Genomic DNA, 20,398 nt, shown 5'->3' with positions numbered 1-20,398 from the left:
TATTTTGATTCCTATTTCTCTCTGCATGGCTTTGTCTCTAATTCATCTTGCTCTGCCAGCTGTAGATGATGGATTCTAATTTTGCTATTCTTATGCACTCCTCCCCCAACTTAATTTTCACCTAACTTAGCTTACATTCTCTGCAGAAGTCACTTTGGTTCAGAAGCCCTGTCACACCAAGTTCTTACCCCAGCTATCCAAAATTAAATTTAACTTTTATCATACGACACAGGCCAGGTGCCTCATGCCGTGAGCTAGTTTGTCAGCTTCCACTCTCAGCTCTTACCTCCTGGGGCAAATGCTTCACAGACTATCCATGGCATGACAAAGCAGGGTGGGGAAAAGAAGGAAATCCTGACAGCAACATAAATATTAGATCCTTGAAAACACAACCACAATTTCCTTGTACTTGTGGATATAAATACATTGTGTCAGCTCATCTCCACTTGCAAGGAAACTCCCAGCACTTTCTCAGATGCTCTGAACTCCTCCCCCAAAGTGGGCAAATAGTAAGCAGAGGACGTCTATCAGCAACAACCCTTGAGAGCAGCAATCTTCAACCTTTTCCACCTCATGACACACACAAACTAATTACTAAAATTCTGCAGCATGCCAAAAAGTACATTTTTTCCTGATCTGACAAAAAATAGGAATAATTTTGATTCATTCACAGTAGACAGCTATTGTTGTGTTGGCTGTTGTCATTTTTTAAAATTTGACAACCTAAGGGAAAAGAGGTAAAGTATTGTGAGTTTTAAAAATTCTCGCAACACACTGGTTGCAAATCGCTGCTCTGGAGAAACAAAGTTCTGTGGCTTTTTCTATGAATTATTATATATCAAAGTTTTAAGTTAGTAATATGGTTTAACAGATTGTTAAAACACAATGCTTAGTTATTTTGTTCAGCAGCTGGAAGCCCAGAACCCATTTCCAGAAGTACAGAAATGTCCCTAAAAAAAGGCACTCATCATTCTTGATGGGTTCTAAACTGCTTGGTGTGGATTAAGAGCATTAAAAAAGGAGCCAGTCAAAGCAGATTCTAAGCTTTCCATATCTGGGTTCTAGTTAAACTCCACATCAAAGGACTGTGCTAGAAGTTATTTTGGGAGTCCCCCCATGAGGTATTTCATGATGCTCTGCCCTGTTGATTCCTCTCAAGTTTGCATGGATCTAAAAGGAGTCTCTATAGCAAAATAGTCCAGCGCCTTCCTCCCAAAGATTATAGGCTATATGTGGTAGAAAAGAAATCCTCTCCTTTTCTAACTCAGCCTGCTCACAACAGTAGATCAAAATACTATTTTAAATAAAGCAAGGAGTGGTTTAAAATAATCTGCCATGTACCTAGCTGCCTCTAAATCCCTACACACGTTTCCAAATTCCTTAGGGATGGTTTATTCCTTTTGACCTTTCCCATCATCTCCCCAGTTCATGGACTTAGGCATCTTCATCACCTCACAAGTTTCAGAAACAAAAAAAAAATAGGTTCATTATAAAACCCACTTAATACATTTTATAAGCCCAAGATTTTGTAACTTGCTTAGGAAAAGCAATAGGAGTACTTGATTTGTTATTGAATGAACATCTAGTAAGAAAAACAAGTCACCCCATACACCTTAAAGAAAACCAGCACAAACAGAAGGCTGAATGTCACATGGGAGGTCTCACTGCTCTAAAGCCAAACCGGGATCTTTAAAGGGGCACCAGCAAGGAGCAAACTGTGATGAGGGCTCACATGCAGCACAGCATCTACACCCCTGTGGTTCCTTCTTTACTTCCAGACATGAACACAGCTTATATGAGTCTTAATGTTACCCTTTATGTAACTTATCATTAATGCTAATTTTATAGGAACTCAATAAGGAAACTAAATACTTTTGAAGCACCATTCTTATAAATGAGCAGGTGAGTAAAAGAATCCTTGCTTGGCGTCACTTACTGATCTGGCCACTGGGTGCCAGAGTAGGTCTTTCTAAAGTCAGAGGTTCAGACAGACAGGTGATAACTAACTCATACCCGCTGTCTACCAACACATGAATGGTGAGAACACTAGGGGTCTAGTCACTTACAGGACCCAATCCCTTTAAAACTCTTCTTCTTGACTAATTTCTCAAAAGAACTCAACAACTGTCTTCTTGGAGCAATCTATGATTTCTAGGAAATAGTGGATTTTCATTTGTTTTTAAGAGCATGAATTTAGTTTTATCAAAGTTATTTCAGTGTTCCCAAACCAAGGTCTACCCTGATTTGGATTGGGTTTTCATGGATTTGGTCTTGGTTGATTAAATCTGGATTTGATTTTAGATTTGGACTTGATTTGAATTGGATTTAGAGTTGACTAGGATGTAGTTTGAATTTTCATGGGTCTGGTTTTCATGCTAGTCAAGACTTCAGGGGTTCTCAAACCAGGTCTAACTTGAACAGCAGCTAGGCTAGCACATACATCATGTCCTACAGATCCAACCCACTCTGATGTCCCCAGTACTATTCTGGGCACTGATGGTAGGAAAGCAAGTATAGAAAAAATCCAGACATTATTCCAGTTCCTGAAATTTGAAAAGTAGTCACTACCTGGAATCTGTCCTAATGTCTCCCTAATCCACTGGCTTATAGTTTTTAAAAAAATTCCTTAAAATGCCAACTTAACAAGTATGACAAGCCCAAGGTTATTGGTACTAACATAGAGAAAGTAGGGAGAATATGATTTACTATAGTTTGTTGAAGTGATTGCTTTTTATTTTTATTCTCTACTTTTGCATCTCTATGTTTCTTTTATTTTTGGTGGTTAAAAGAAAGTATAATTATAACATAACAAATTGCATTAAGATTTGCTTTTTCATTGCTGCTCCATCCCCATCAACTTAGTGTTTGGAATTTTAAAGGTTAACTGTGATGGAGATTTTCAAAATCAAGGCTTCTGGGAAGTGGAGATGAGTTAGATTTAGCAGCTTCTTCCCCCTGTATTTTATTAACTTGCATCCTTTTTTTGTTCTTTATAGAGTGAGACTATATCTAAAGCAACTAAATTCCAACCTACACACAACTAATACAAAGATTAACATTAGAAGATATAACTGAAATTTCATTAAAATTTATAAGAAATTCTTTACCTTCATCAACAGAATCTGAAGTGCTGCTTTTGTCCAGAGAAAGATACTCATTTTTATTCAAGTCCAGTGATTTTGATGGCACTCTACTTAACCTCTTTTCTGAGGTTAGTAAAGGACTCTTTTTGATCTGTTTCTCACTTTGGGCTTCATCTTTCCCTAATTCCTAAAAGGCAAACAATCCAGTTTAAAAAACCATATTCTAGGCTTAATTTTACAGTGAGCTCTTTAATAATAAAGACACTGAAATACTACTCTTTGAAAAATGTGTTTGTTATGTTTGCATCACATTTGCAATTCAGTCCATAAAAAACTGGTAAACAATATATATCATTCTAAAGTCATCTTCTTAAAAAGAAATTAACAATATCTTATAAAGAACATCATATAAAAAGAACTCACAGAGAATTAACACCATGTGAATCACTTTAAGCAGAAGGGAAAGAAGGCAGAAGACAAAATAATTCAGTTCTTTGGGGTCAGAAAGGAGAAGAGTAAAAAACCCAGTTAGTTTCCCCAGACAAAACCTGCCCCATCATCTCAAAGAAGAAAACTCACCCATCTCTCAAGACCAGTAACTAAAGGGGAAAGAGAAAGAAAACAGAGAGATAAAAGTCACATAAGAGTACAGTGGGGAACAGAGGGTTAAAAGGGGAAATTAATTTCACTGCAAACTCACAGCACAATGGTCCTTGCTGTGAAGGGACTAAGGGACTGGGCATTAAAATACATTCACTATATGAAGCTATCTACATTTTCCAGGGATGGTTTAATACAGATACATTTATTTCTTAATAGCCATTAAAGTATGAATGTTAATGCTGTTAGAATTCAAGGTGAATAGTACTATAATTAGGCTTACTAGAACAGTGTAAAAAATATAAACTATACAGCAAAGTACTTTCTTGCATTGTCTGTGTGTAAGCAGATAAAAGAGTGCATAAAACATAGATGCCATCCTTACACTTCCTGCCCATGAAACCTTGGAGCACATTGCGCAGCAGAAGCACCAGGGAGGACACAGGTTTCCACAGGGTGCTCAGAAAGCAGAATAACAACTGGGACTAGGACATAGTGTATTAAAGGAGTAGCCTATCCTGGTCAGAACATTACTTCTTCAAGCTTAGGTTACTGCTAAAATCAAGATTTGATTTATTTGGGAGTTCCACACTACAAGGCAACATGCTTATTTAGTTGACCCAGCTTGTCTGTAACAGATGTTAAGTAGAGTAAGTTTCCACGCATATTTCTTCTGTTGATCTAATTAAGATATGGTTCCTATTAAAGAGAATATAGATAGATACTCATAGGAAAAGTAACAGTCACTATCTTTAAGTGGTTAGCACCTGAACAATTTTTATTTCTTTGTATACTTTTCTATATTCCCTTAATTTTTAGAGTATTAATCTTATAACTTAAGAAAAATCTATTTTTTGTCTTAGAAAAATGTTATTTCTGACATCATGTTATTTCTAACTTTTTTGGAAGTAAAAATGAAATAAAGTGACATGATATTTGTTGACATCTGAGAATCTCACCATACTGCTCTTAAATGCAAAAGGTAAAAAAGGACCAAACTCCTATATTGTATTCCATAACCTGCAGACATCTATACTAAATATCACTGACTGTATAATCAATCTTAAAACATTAAACTATTCCTCTGCATTCCAATCTCTTCCCTTAGAGAAAAAAATGACTTCCTTTAGGGACAAAACTACAAGCAAGAACAAACGACTTAACTATTCCAAGAGGAGGTACAGGAGACATTGTTAAGGAAGCTGTAGGAAAGACTCAAATTAAATTTAGTAGTTCTGAGAACCCAGTCCTCAAAGTCAGACTTTTGTGTAAGAGATTCCCCTGTTCTGTTACCTCCCCAAAATTGAGTAGTGTGATTTTCTCAGTGAACACACACAAAGAAAACAGCATCTAGAATCACCTCCCTTGTACCAGTAGGAAGTTCCTCTAGATGGATCAGTTTTGCAAGAAACCCACAACACAACAGCACACCAAGAGAGATGCATGAGATGCCTGAAACAGGTTGATAACTTGGTGGGCTTTCACATAAATACAGTCTGTTTCAATGTTTTCCAAATGTTTATTCATAGGAGATGCTGGGAGCTCCATGGGAGAAGGTAGAAATGGTCCATTGCTGGCCACACACAGATTCACTGTCAATTATAACACCTATGGTTACTGAAGACTTAATGTGTGTCAGGGACTGTTCAAAGTACTTTCACATATATTAATTCATGCAATCTTTATAAATACCCCTATGAGATATTATTGTCCTCATCTTCTAAGAATTGAGAAAACAAAAACACAGAAAAGTTAAATAATTAAGTTAAAGTCATACAGCAAATGGCAGAGGTAGGATTCAAAGCTGATGGCTCTGCTCTAAACCAAGAACTCAGGTTTTGCCTCAAACTTGCATCCCCAATCAGAACAGAAGCTCTACAGTAGATGTAAGCTTAGCACTCAGAAGTGGTCTCTAAACACCATTCTTCACCAAGAGTTATGGCTCATTAGGGAAATGGCTGACACTAGATCTCAGGCAGAAAGTACACAAAATGTGCCTGGGGCATGTTCTTGTACCAGAAGGGAAGGAAGCTGTCAGAAATTATTGATCACTTCAAAAGGACAAAGAAGCCAATCTGAAAGGACTCAGAAGCCATCTGAGTACTACAAAAAAAAAAAAAAGATTCCAAATGATAGAAACTCATTGACATTTTTCAAAATTCAGTGGGCTTTTAATGATACTTGAAAAAATCAAGGAAGGAACTAACTACGAAACCCAGTAATTAACTGGGTGTGCCTGCTTCGGTAGTCAGCCTAAGAAGCATCTATTGTTACTCAAGCATGCTGTGCAGGGTTCTCATCTCCCCTTTCAAAACAGATTCCACCACACACACTCCCTACTTGGGGAAAAACCTCTGCTAACTATAAATTTCTCCAAATTAACCTCTGCTACTGAGAGACTTGAAACTCTTCCCCCCAAATAAAGGAGCAGCCTGACGTCTTAAGTTTTAAACATTCTGTATACCATATTCTCATTTGATCTTGTATTCTGATTAACACATGGCAGCATCAGTGTATTTTAAAAGGGGTGTCACACACTAACCGCTTTTGGTAGATTTCCATCGATTGACTCTGTTTCTGAAACCCGATTAACTGATTCACGGGTAAAACTGATAGACTTGGATAATTTTTCATCTCTCTCCCCACAGTCTTCCAAGCTGCTTCTTTCTGGACTTCTGCAAGAAACATATCATTATGGAAACATAAACAAGGTCACACAAATAAGTGATTTCGTCTCTTCACAGAGGTCCTTCTGTTATAAAGCATTTTGACAACAAATGGTTTTTTGTAATGTAACAAATAAGCCTCTACTTATAACACACTATTTTCTTAAATCTCATGCAAATTGGCTTTATTTCTGAAAGTAAGGTAATGCTAATATGCGATTTTATAAATTTCAGAAACCATTACAAAATTAACCAAATAAAATGAACATTGCTTGTTTAAATTTCTAATAAAATGAACATTGCTTGTTTAAATTTCAGTTATGGACACGACAATGCTTTGAAAGGTGCAGGGTGGACGTTTGAGTTGGGTGCCGGTCAGCACCAGAAGGCAGTTTAAGTCCTCCTTCCCTCTGATTCAGTCCCAGCTGAGACGGCGAATCCTCACCAGAATGGAAGCCCCTGATGTCTGAGAACAGAGCCCATCAACCAGTCCATGCTCCCCTTCTTGCTCTCCTTATTAATAAGAACAAGATTTAAGGAACAGCTTTCAAATGGTCATCAGGACAAGACTACAATAAATGTCCTGGGGCCTGCTTTTTATTTCTCTCAGGGAGCAAAGAGAAAGGGAAATCTATTAAACAGAAAAGGAGCACAACTGATCTAACTTCCAGTGTTTGGCCTTATTAAGAAATTGTTATTCTGTGTAATCTCTGCCACACATACACTTAAAGCTCTTCTAAAATAAAGGAGCAGCCTGACCTTTTAAGCCATATTATCCTGAGGAAGGAACAGAAATGCCAAAGGGCCTTTCAGTTCTGTTCTCTTCCATCCAAAATAATACCCAGGTCTGCTACCTGGTCACTTTTGGCCAGGCGGGCAGCGCTCTGAGGGAACCAAAGGGAAAAAAGTGGCTCCTTGAGACTAACCCACCAGCCATGTGTCTGAACTTAAGGATTTTAAGGATGGAGTTGGGTTGGGAAGAAATAAAGAAAAAAGGAGGAGGGAGAGTGAAGGAGAAATTGAAAATGAAGAGTAGGATGATGGAAAAGCTGAGGAAATAAAAGTTAGAGACAAACATACTTCTTTCAGAGACTGGAAGAATGGGGAAAGGAGTAGAAAGTGGAATGAGGATCCTGCCACAACTTTTCTTGGAAAGCACTCAATCACCAGGAAAACAGCATCTTTTCTGGTGACCTCGAGCTGCTTCATACCTTAGAGTATATAAAGCAGCTGGTCAAAAATATTTATTCTTTCTTTCTTCAACGGCTAGAAACTTTTTGAGTTGGCAGGGGCCTTGGAGATCATCTAGTTTAACTGCCTCATTTCACAGATGAGTAAATTGAGGATCAGAAAGTCTAAATGATTTGCTTGAAGTTGCTCAGCTGCTTGGTGGCAGAGTCCAGACTAGAATCCAGATTTTCTTTACCACAATCCAAGCCTCTTTGCATTGTACCAGTTGCTTTTCTACTCAACTCCAGTACCTGAAAGAAGCTAATAAACTTGACAAGGAGAGCAGTACAATAGAAATTTTTAACTTTACAGAAAACTAATAAAATATGAATGTGTAACCATGTAAAAAAGGCTGTAAAATACTGATGCTTAACTGAAAGACTATAAATAGAATCAACATAACTAAGAGACTAGACGGTATAAAAATTCTGTAGACACATCAAGACTTTTAGAAGACTTCGATTTTAGGATTTGCTACAGAATTTTAATAATTTTTATTAAGTAATAATTTATATAATTAGTTATGGTCACTCCATTTAAAGTATATAATACAGTGGTTTACTGAGTTGTGCAACAGCCACCACTATCCAAGTTTAGAACATTTCGTCACCCCTAAACGAAATCCTGTACCCATTAGCAGCTACTCTCATCCTCTCTTCCGTCAAGCTCCTGGCAACTACTAATCTACTTTCTGTCTCTGTGGATTTACTGATTCTGGACTCCATTTTATATAAATGGAATCATACAATATGTGGTTGTTTGTGACTGGCTTCTTTCATTTAGCATAATGTTTGCTTTAGAATTTTAATATATTATCCTCACCTGTTTTTACTGCTATGCCCTCAATTATCATTACACAAAATACACTTTTACTTGTACAGGTTAATAAAAATGTCCACTCTTCCAAATGAATTCCTGTAAGTCAAGAACAATATCTCTCTACTCTGAATTTATCACATTATCTATTGCTTCATTTGGCCCTTATCATTTTCAAACTTGTATTATAATTATTTGCATTCCCTGCAGTACTACACACTCCTTTCATTAATGTATTCAATATTTGTTGAGTGCCAACTACATCTCAAGCACTATGCTGGGATATCCTTGAGGAAAAGTTGCAGTATCTGTATATCCCTCAAAATATCTATCAGCTATCCTAGCTGGTGGATTGAGTGCTGATCTGCAAACTGAAAGGTCACTGGTTCAATTCCCAGTCAGGGTATATGCCTGGGTTGCAGGCCAGGTCCCCAGTTGGGGGTATGTGAGAGGCAGCCAATGGATGTTTCTCTGGCACGTTGATGTTTCTTTCCCTCTCTCCCTCTGTTTCTCCCTCTCTTCTCTCGCTAAATAAATAAATAAATAAATAAATAAATCTTTTTAGAAATTTTTAAATAAAATGTTTTTAAAATAAAAAGAAATCTACCAGCTAATTTACTTTATTGTTACCAATAAGCACAAAGATTTCACTAAGTACTTCTCCAGGTCCTTAATTTAAAAAGTTTATTAAAACCATGCTTTAAGCAAATCCTATGTGACACAGTTACAGAGACATATTTCCTTCTATGTCTTGTATTTGTTTACCAATTTAGTAAACTATTCACATTCCATCAGGGAGAATGGAGGCAAATTTCACCCAAGAGTGAATTAATAGAAGTTCTGAATTAGTAAAGGTTACAATAATTCTGCTTTGAATAATGATTAAGAAATCTTGACATTTCAAAATATTGCTGTACCTTGGCTGCACATTTTCCTCAATCGACAGGGACAAGCTTTCCATCTCTTCAGCATTTAAGCCTAGTTCAGTGCCATAGTTCTGCTGGAGCAGCTGCCAGAATTCCTGTCTGGTCAAGCGCTAAAACGACACAAAAAAGTAAGACAGTATAATACCCTGATTCAAACATGTACTTTGAAGTATTGAATAAAAATGACCTGTTGTGCAGCTACTAGATGTATAACTTGGTAGTTATGTGACCTTAATAGACACCAATTTTCTGTAGCTATAAAAATATGGGTTAACAAAACTTAACTGGCAGAGTCCGTGCTGGGAATAAATTAATAAGAGTAATTATCATAACATATGATAACTACTGTAAATCGAAGGAAGGATGTTTAAAATTTTCCTTTTATAAAATGATGTGTTCATGGTTTCCAGCAATTACTAATCTGCAATTTAAATTCTGCAATCCAACCAGTCTACCATGACCACCGAATCACCACTCAGAGTTCTAATCATCAAACAGAACCCATCCTCTGAATTCATAATATATATGTGCATGTTTTAACCATTTTAAAAACCTTACATAGCAGTAAACTCTAAATTATATTCTCCTAAAATATAAAATGTAAGGGGTTGGAAATCAGAATATTTTTTATTTTTTAGAGATTTTATTTATTTTTGGAGAGAGGGGAAGGGAGGGAGAAGGGGAGGGAGAGAAACATTGAACGGTTGCCTCGTTCACACCACCCACCAGGGACCCAGCCCACAACCCAAACATGTGTCCTGAGGGGGAAGAGAACTGATGATCTATTGGCTTGCAGAACAATGTCCAATTCAATGAACCACATCAGCCAGGGCTTGATTTATTTTTAATGTAGCCCATCTTGTTCTTTCGTTGTAGGTAACATATCAGTATTGAAATAATTTAATACAAAAAACTCACATTACATAGCAAAACAAAAACAAAAAAGTGTGATAACCAATGGTCTCATTTCTAGAAACATTTCTAATGGTTAATCTCATGATTAAGCAAGGCAGAGGGAGGCAACTTGAAGCAACTGTTGGCAAGATTCTTTATCTCTCTTTTTATACAATGGATATTTACTTAGGACCTATCAAATGTAATTTACTCCACTAGATGCTAAGGAGGATAAAATGCTCTCAAACAGCTTACAATAGAATTGAAGAAACCCAGGTGATTTTTATGTCAATTAAATGTGACAAGCTATATTATTATGTACTTAAGTCCCAGTGGAATCAACACTGTAATACCACTGTGGGTTAGGGTGATCAAAGAAGGCTTCACATTGGAGAAAGGTCTTCCATTGCGTTGAAAGAAGGACATGAGTGGGGGAAATGGAGAAATGAGAAAATTCTGGAAAAGGAAAACTAACATACAAATATAGAATAAATACATGAAGAACCTAATACTTGTTTTGAAGTCAGTTAAGAGTTTATCAATCTACTGGAGTAAAAATTTTAAGTTGGTAAATAGTAGGAACAAATATACAGAGATTTAATGGAGCCAAAACATAAAGTTGCCTTGAATTCCTCCCCGGTATTACCTATGGCAAATACCACTTCCCTTTTTTATAAAAATTATATTTTATTGATTATGCTATTACAGTTGTCCTGACTATTCCACCCTTTGAACCTCTCCGCCTAGCACCCATCACTCCCTCAGGCAATTCCCCCCACTATTGTTCATGTCCATGGGTCTTGCATATAAATTCTTTGGCTACTCCATTTCCTAACTGTACTTTACATCCCCATGGCTATTCTGCAACTACCTATTTGTACTTAATTCCCTCATCTCTTCACCCTCTCCACCTCCCACCTCCCATCTGGCAACTATCAAAATGCTCTCAGCATCCAGATTCTGTCTCTGTTCTTGTTTGCTTAGATTCAATTGTTGAAAGATATGTATTTTTTTTGCCATCTAATTGATCATAGTTTTGATCTACTATTCCTGAAATAAGTCCTTTTAACATTTCGTATAATAATGGTTTTGTGATGATGAACTCCTTTAGTTTTTCTTGACTGGCAAGCTCTTTATCTGCCCTTCAATTCTAGATGATAGCTTTGCTGGGTAGAGGAACCTTAGCTGTAGGTCCCTGCTTTTCATGACTTTGAATATTTCTTGCCAATCCCTCCTAGCCTGCAAAGTTTCTTTCAAGAAATCAGCTGACAGTCTTATGATGTGTCCTGGAGTGGGCATCTTTTTTCAGACTCTCTGTGCTTCTGGACTTGCATGTGTATCTCCTTCACCAAATTAAGGAATTTTTCTTTCATTATTTTTTCAGACAGATATCCAATTTCTTGCTCTTCCTCTTCTCCTTCTGGCACCCCTATGAACTGAGTGTTGGACCTCTTGAAGTTGTCCCAGAGGCTATTTATACTATCCTCATTTTTCTGGATTCTTTTCTCTTCTGATTGGTTGGTACTTTTCCTTTCTTATGTTCCAAATCATTGATTTGGTTCTCGGCTGTTTCTACTGGTACTTGGTTCTACTGTTGTTTCTCTGTAAATTGATCTTTGTTTCAATTAGTGTATCTTTCATTTCTGAGTAGACCTTTATTATGTTGTTGATTGAGGTCCTCACTAAATTCTCTGAGCAACCTTATAACCAGTATTTTGAACTCTGCCTCTAATAGACTGTTTATCTCCATTTCTTTAGCTCTTTTTTTAAAGTCTTGATCTGCTCTTTCATTTGGGTCATGTTTCTTTGTCTCCTCATTTTGGCAGCCTCCCTGCATTTGTTTCTATTTATTAGGTAGAGCTGCTTTGACTCTGTGTCTTTGTAGTGTGGCCTAATGTAGTAGGTGTCCTGTAGGGTCCAGTGGCAGAGCCTCCCCTATCACCCAAGATGGATACTCGAGGTGCACCCTTCATGTGGGCTGAGAACACCCTCCTCTTGTAGTTGAGCCTTGGTTGCTGTTGGCAGATCAATGAGAGGGATTTACCCAGGCCAGTCAGTTGCAAGGATTGGCTGTGACCACTTACCACCAACCTCCACCCTCCATGGAGAATCAGTTGTGCAGGGGCTCCAACGTGGTCTGTAGCTGTCCATTGGATATACTGGCCTTGGGGTTTCCTGGGTGGTGCAGGTCAAGGTCAGCCCCCACCTGTGTTTTGCCCAGGGCCACCATGCCTGAGCTACAAAGCAATCTGAGATGGCTGCTACTTGGGCTGGCTTGGAGATTCCCAGGTGAAGCCAAACTGCTGCTAGTGCCAGGTCTGGGGCTCACTAAGGCCAGCTGTTGTTTCTGTGAGAGGATTTAGGAAGTTGTGAAGCATGAGCCAAGACTAGCCACTCATATGGAAAAGCAGCTTGGGTAGGCCCACAAGTTGAGTGGAGCAGAGTCTCTGGGGATCTCCAAGGCAGGTCAAACAGTGTTAGCCAGGTTGATGGAGTCTCAGATATGGTACCAGCTTGCCAGCTTTACTGGGGAAAGGTTTAGAAAAGGGACAATGGCCTCTGCTCACGTTGATGCCAGACACTTCAGTTCCTCCCAATATGTCACTGGTAACTTTCAAGCTACTACCCTGGTACTGGAGCTCAGAGGGAATGAGTCTGAATAGGTGAGTCCATGTGTGGGTTCTTTAAGAGGAACTCCTGAGGGCTTCTATCATCTCAATCCCTGCTGGTTTTTACAGCCCGAAGTTGTGGGGACTTATCTTCCTGGCACTAGAACCTTAGGTGGGGAGCCTAGGACTCCTTGCTTCCGAGATATCTCTCCCAAATTTTTACCCGCCACACATGGTTGAGAGACTAGCCTGCTCCACGTCTGCACCCCTCCTACCAGTCTCGATGGATGTAGTTTCTTTAATTCTGCAGTTGTCAGACTTCCATTCACCTCAATTTCTGACCGTTCTGAGTGATGGTTGCTCTATATTTTAGTTGTAATTTTGATGTGATTGTGCAAAGAAGCAAGCCACATCTTCCCATACTGCCGCCTGACCAGAAGTCCCTCCACTTCCTTTTTTCTTTCTCTTGGTTTCTCTGTCTAGTAGCTATGGTAGCTTTGTTTGTTACATTACACTTGATGAACTTCATTATATTTCATGAAACCTCAAATAAATTAAGAACAAATATTCTGCAATTTAGCCCACTAGTTCCCAATTTGCCATGCCTACAGTATTAAGATTTCACAAGAGTAGTTGATGAAAATTCACAGAATATTATCAGTATTTCAAAAGTCAAAAATATCCAAACAGTTACCTACAATAAAGTTATTCAAGCTAAATAAAATGTCCAGCCTCTTTGTTTGGGGCTGCATTATATTAACCTAGAATGGTTATGTCAGACTGATAATAAACTCTCACTGGAAATAACATACAACTAATAAACAATAATGTTCTAACATTTTATTCTTTAATATACACCGCTTATTTGGTAGACAAAAAGTCTTTTGAAACATGGTGTCCATAGGAAAAAAAATCAAAAGGATTGCTCACGGTAGAGAAAGGGACCACTGTCCACGATCCTAAAAATGTCCCCACGCACTTCTTTTTGCCTCCCACTCCAGAAGAGCTATTTGTGAACTTTTTTTCACAATAGCAGTTAGCTCATACTAATAAACTAAGTCACTTTTCCAAAGGCATTATCTTTGAAATACTTTTAGTATCATAAATGGATGGTTAACATTATAAAGAAAACCAGCAATATTTCAATATACTTCTGGAATACCTCTTATACCTCTTATAAATATACCTCTTATATAAACTATTCTGAAATAATAGGTACTAAAATATACCAAAAGTAGACTAAAGCAAGTATATGAACCAATGATAAATATTCAGGCAGCTTCCTAAGAGTGAAAGAAATGAAACTTATAAGTAAAAAAATAAAAACTCCATTTTATTTGACTACATAAATAAATGATTTAAATATAGTATCAAATACTATTGGGAAATTAATAGCAGGGTAGTTTCAGTATTTTTTAATATGTTAGGTTTTTTTAACTGTATACATAAAAGGTTAATGGAAAACAAAATAGAACTCACAGCTCACCATCTTACAGATTTGCTAATTTTTTTTAAAATGACACTTTTTTCAAAGTTGGCCAGAAGTCACAAAAATGTAGTTATTTACAGCCATGCTGAATGTTCAAACATTGAAACACATATCCATCCACACTGTTATTCATTATTCTTTCAATAATCGGCAGCTGAATCAGAGTTAAGTAACCTTAAAAAAAAACAACCTAAATTTTAAACAAAGACTGAACACCTACCTGCAAACAATGAAGAGTCTCCCCGTTTCAGCCTACAAGAGTACTTTAACAAAATAAAGATGAACCAAGCAGTAATCAGATAAGGCTCAAAAGTCAGAAGATCAATTTCTGGCCCAGAAAGCTTTGTATTCTCAATGTGCTGCAAAGTCTTTAGCCCGCAGCAGAATTCCAAATACTTAATGACAACTATGTAAAATCACTGCTTCAATCTTCTAGTTTTGTTTTAAGAAGCTTTTCCTTATTTAAAAAACAAGCTGTATTGTAGTTTAAAGCACAGTATTTGTCACTTCCTGGTTTGTAGTATCAGCATTCTTTCCAAGGTGGCAGGTCAGAATGCAGAATTGGAAGTTATACCTCACTCTACAGGTTCCTAAGCCACGCCTATTAAAAGAGATAGGTAAACAGGGTTTCATTAAAGGGACAGTTCCCAATTTCTTTTGATTAGAAACAATAAAATGCAAATGAAATCATCTTACTTATGTTCAATTATGTAAAATGTTTTTTGCATTATTTTAATCTCATTCTAAAAATTAAATATATTAAAGGTTAAACTTTCTTCTCCATACTAATACTTTCTATTCAATTCTGGCAATGTCATTATTACTTCTTCAGTACTGAGGTAGCAGCCCCATCAGCCTCCTGTATTAACCTTTTAGTATTATCAAAGATTGAATCTCTTCATTATCATAAATGGAATGTCAGGACATAGCAGGAAGACTGAGCTAATCAAATGGAGCAATTCTAATACACACATCTTACATCATCAAAAAGTTTACATCTTGATTACTCAATAATTCTGTCCTTTAACAATATTTTTTACTTTATTCAGAATAATTTCCTGTCAGGAGTCTGGACTATAATAAACATCATAGAGAGTCTTTATTAATAATTCCAATATATTTTTCAGAACAAAAATTTTCTTCTAAATGAAAAAGATAAAAGCTTGCCCTAATTTCTACCTAGTTGCTCCATTTAATTCAGTAAGGTGTGTAGACATGATAAATGCTACTTGATGAACTGAAAAGATCAACATTTTGGAAGGGTTGCTAAAATCTAATCATTTTCTACAATAGCAGAATGAGGGACCAGAGAGACAGAGAAGAGCACTCACTCAAACTGAAGAAAGCACACTGTGGGAGGGGTCAAGGGGGCTAGCTTCCACTATCTAAAAAATTAGTGCTTTTCACATATGATGTTAGTTCTCATTGACTGAAATGGTATATAGATATCCTTATTCTTCCATAGTAACTGAACAACTATGAAAAAATGTACACTAACATATATTATAAATAATTTTTATATATTTACTAAATGTAAAAATTCTTCTGGTAAACTACTGGTATTTAGAGCAGAGCTAAATATAGAGTAGGAATAAGAGGGAAAATAGAACCTATGACTGACCCTCAAGAAAGACCAGCATATAAATTCTGAGTAGAAGAAGAGTAGCCTGCCAAAAAGAAGGAAGGAAATACCAGAAAGGTAAGAGAAAATTCCAGAAGGAATGCCATGGAAATCAATGAGAGAAGGTGTTGCAAAAGAAGGGGAGTGTGCAATGGTGTGAAATGCTACTGAAAGATTAAGTAAGATAAGCACAAGTACAGCAAATGCAAGTGTGCAAGGGAGTGGAGCGGCCTGGCAAGTCAGGTCACCATGACTAACACTGGTGATGGGGAAAGGAGGGGAAGAGGGAAGCAGCCACATCATGAAGAGCCTCATATGCCATGCTCAAGAATATAGTATGGTTTACACTGTCAAAATATAAAAAGCCACCTACAAGTTTCATATAGAAAAGCAACAAGTTCAGATTGTGTTTTTAAAAGATATACTTTTTATGGGTATTTATCCAAAGAATATAAAAACACTAATTCAAAAACATTATACGAACCCCTGTATTTATTGCAATGTTACTTATAATAACAAAGAGATAGAAGTAACCTATGTGTCCACCGATAGATGAAGACATAAAGATGTAGTATATACATAAACAATGGCATATTACTCAATCATAAAAAGAATGAACTATATTTCAAAGTCAGGAAGTGTGACAATGCTGGCTTATTTTTTTTTCCTCAGGATTGTTTTGGCTACTTGAGTCTTTTGTAGTCCCATACAAGTCTATGATATTTTGCTCTATTTCTTTAAAAAATGCCCTTGCAATTTTGAAAGGGATTGCATTAAATCTCTGTATTACTTTGGGCAATATGGCCATTCTGACTATGTTGATTTTTCCAACCCATGTACATAGAATATCTGTCCATTTCTTTGTGTCTTCTTCAATTTCTTTTAACAATGTCATAGTTTTCAGTGTATAGGTCCTTCACATCCTTTGTTAAGTTTATTCCTAGGTATTTTATTCTCTTTGATGCAACTGCAAATAGAATTTTTTTCATTTCTTTTTCTGCAGTTTCATTGTTACTATATAGGAACACACTGGACTTTTATATATTAATTTTGTATACTGCAACTTCACTGTATTTGTTTCTAAATAGTTTTTTTGGTGGCATCTTTAGAGTTTTCTATATAGAATCATTTGCAACAACATGGATGGATCTTGAGAGTATCATACAAAGTGAAATAGGTCAGATGGAAAAGGACAAAAACTACATGATTTCACTCATATGTGAAAGAGAAAAAAAGAAACAAACAAATAAAACATAGATACAAACAACAGAATGGTTGTTACCAAAGGAAAAGGGGAATGGAAGGAGGGCAAAATGGGTAAAGGGGCCAAGGATAAGGTAGCAGAAGGAAACAACCTTTGGTGGTGAGCACAATAGAGTATACAGACATAAAATTATAGTGTTCTACATTACATAATGTTATTGACCAATGTCACCTCAATAATAAATAAAATTTAAAAAATAAAATAAAACACTTTTAAAACTACTACTACCTTGATAACAACATAAAAGACAGATTAGAGTATTAAAAAGAAGTAGGGCCCTGGCTGGCATAGCTCAGTGGATTGAGCACCAGGCTGCGAACAAAGGGCTGTCAGTTTGATTCCCAGTCAGGGCACATGCCTCGGTTGCGGGCCATGACCCCCAGCAACCACACATTGATGTTTGTCTCCCTCTCTTTCTCCCTCCCTTACCCTCTCTAAAAATAAATAAATAAAACCTTAAAAAAAGAAAGAAGTTGGGCCTTGGCAGGTGTGGCTCAGTGGGTTGGGTGTCTTCCTGCAAAGGAAAGGGTTTGATTCCTGGTCAGGGCACAAGCTTGTGAGAAGCAGCCCTGATCGATGTCTCTCTCATACATCAGTGTTTCTCCCCTTCTCTTTCTTCCTCCTGTCCCCTCTCTCTAAAAATAAATTAATAAAATATTTAAAATAAATTAAAAGATAGGGAACTATTGTAATGTTTCAAGCTAAAAATGATAAGGGCTTTGGTGACCAGTATGACATGGTTGGTGAAAAAGAGGTAAGAAACAAGGATGCATCCAGGTTTTCAGCTTGGGACAAGGTAGGAGGCTCATACTTCACTGACAAAGGGAAAATAGGTGGAGGAGTTCTGACAACTGAAAAGGTGGAAAAGAGGGAACAATACAACATAAATACTTCTACACTGCCAGGTTATTATATAGAAAATGCAACTAAAATAGCAATTTAACATTTATTTTTCCCAAGGAGGTCTGAATGTGTTGCACTTATTAGATTTATAACACCACTGGAAAACTACTAGATTTCAAGTAATTCCTGAGGGGATTTGATAAGGCTTCAGAGTCTGCAGGAGAAGACTGGGTGACACTCTTCCAAAAGGCCTCAGAAGGTGACGTTAACTTCGTAAACTGCCAACTGTTTGGAGAATGGTCCCAGCATTGTCAGTGTCCTAGAACTGCACTCGGAGTAGCTGACTTAAAATAAGCCACACTCACAAACTGCATATACTTGCTCAGCAGTAAATATACTAACATGATAAAGGAACAGACCTTTCTAATCATGAAAACTTTTTCATTCCACGTCACTCATCCAGGGTAACCAGAACTTTGCATGATAAGCATGGAATCAGAGTAAAGTTAGACAGTTTTAAGGGACAATTACTTTGACGCTGGTGAGGCCCAAAGATTCATCTCTGTACATTTCTCCAGTAATCAAAGTCTGCCTCTATGACTCTATTTTTCTGTCCTAAATCCTAAATTCTTGGCCTACATCTGGCTAAGCCCCTCAGACATATTATTTCTTTACATACACTAATAAAATCAATCAACTGATTAATTCCTTCTTTCCCCAACACACCTGAGAAATTGGACACCCTTCTGTCACCCCTCTAGGATTAGCATTCCCCAAAAAGAAACTGGAGTGACTTGTATCAGAATTTGAAGAAGGTGGGTCTATCTACATTGAAAAGACTTCCCTCATCACCTCTTCCCTAATTCTGACACATGCCCCCTCCTTTTGCCCTTAGAGAGTGACTCTGAAAGCCCTTTAAGCCTTAGAATTAAAAATGAGTGCAGATTTCTGCTCTATTAGGCCCTAGATTTAAATATTCACTCTCAAAATGTACTCTTAAATTTCCAGGAAGAGTTAGCCTCCCAGTAGCCTCCATGTACTGGCAAGAGAGATCACTGTTACCCAAGAAAAAATAGTGCAAAAAGAACATTTGAATCTGTACACACCTGCAGCAATATTATTAGTACCTGGTAATCCTAAATCCAATAATACCATCACTAGAAACATGAAAGGAGTAATATTATAGATTGAGCTTTAACCAGAAAACTTTTAAATTTTAAACCTTGTTAAAACTATAACCTTACGAGGGGAGACAGCTCCCCCCGCCAAAAAAATACATAATTATCTTCTGGAGGGTGGGCCCCTTATACTACAGGCTTCCCCTGCTAGCTCAGTGTTCTAGGAATCCATCTGTATCAGTGTACCAGCTGACAATGTTGCGAGAGGCTAAACTGGCTTCAGTGAATTTTTTTTTTGAAGACTCTCAACACATTTGCCCATTTCATGATGGATAATTTACGAGTGCACATGCCCACACCCGTGCTGAGTGTTCAACAATTTTTGACCAATAACCAAAAAACAGCATGACCCATCCCCCACCCTGTGCCCTACTTTCCCTATTCACCCAGTTGCACCCCAAGCAATTTTTTTCTTGTTTCCCCAGATGAAAAACATCCTCAGAGGGAAACATTTTGCTGATCTGGAAGAGGTGAAACAAAAAACAGCAGAAGCACTAAAAGGCATCAAAATCAGCAAGTTCAAAAACTGTTTTGAGCAGTGGAAAAAATGTCTCAATAGATGCAGTGCATCGAATAGAGAGTACTTTGAAGACACCTGAAGTTTAAATATATATGAATAGTTTTTGGAATACAGGTCTTTTATTTCCTTGGTTAAATTTACTCCTGGGTACCTTATTTTATTTATTTATTTATTTATTTATTTATTTGCCATAGTAAATGGAATTGAATTTACTTAGTTTCTTCTTTTGATAGCTTCTTATTGGCATATAAAAATGCCATTGATTTCTGGGTATTAATTTTAATTCTGCTACTTTGCCAAATTCATTTATTAGGTCTAGTAGTTTCCAGTGGAATCTTTAGGGTTTTCTGTGCACAATATCATATCATGATACTGCAAATAAGGACAGCTTTACTTCCTCCTTTCCAATTTGAATGCCTTTTATTTCTTCTTGTTTGATCTCTGTGGTCAAGATTTCCAGAAGTATGTTGAATAAGAGTGGTGAGAGCAGACATTCCTGTCTTGTTACTGATCTTAAGGAGAATACTTGTAGCCCTGGCTGGTGTGGTGCAGTGGATTGCATGCTGGGCTGCAAACCAAAGAGTCATTGGTTTGATTTCCAGTCAGGGCACATGCCTTGGTTGTGAGCCAGGTCCCCAGTTGGGGTAGTATGAGAGGCA

General features: G+C 37.2%; 1 protein-coding gene across 4 annotated transcripts in view; it reads right to left on the bottom strand.

Annotated features, from left to right (window-relative positions):
* The window catches only part of GRAMD1C (GRAM domain containing 1C), a 102,195-nt gene that overhangs the window by 27,294 nt on the left and 54,503 nt on the right, over positions 1-20,398 (bottom strand). For 3 of the 4 annotated variants that reach the window (XM_036018114.1, XM_036018111.1, XM_036018115.1), the window contains 3 exons: positions 9,313-9,431; positions 6,226-6,358; positions 3,108-3,270 (listed from right to left, as the gene is read on the bottom strand). In XM_036018114.1, the coding sequence (XP_035874007.1) occupies positions 3,108-3,270; positions 6,226-6,358; positions 9,313-9,431 (415 nt within the window). Of the gene's footprint in view, positions 1-3,107; positions 3,271-6,225; positions 6,359-9,312; positions 9,432-14,533; positions 14,882-20,398 lie in introns of those variants that run through there. The other variant, XM_036018116.1, reaches the window with a different exon arrangement.

This window comes from Phyllostomus discolor, chromosome 2, assembly GCF_004126475.2.
Source record: "Phyllostomus discolor isolate MPI-MPIP mPhyDis1 chromosome 2, mPhyDis1.pri.v3, whole genome shotgun sequence".
Lineage (NCBI taxonomy): Eukaryota > Metazoa > Chordata > Mammalia > Chiroptera > Phyllostomidae > Phyllostomus > Phyllostomus discolor.
This window is presented reverse-complemented; position numbering and strand designations above follow the sequence as displayed.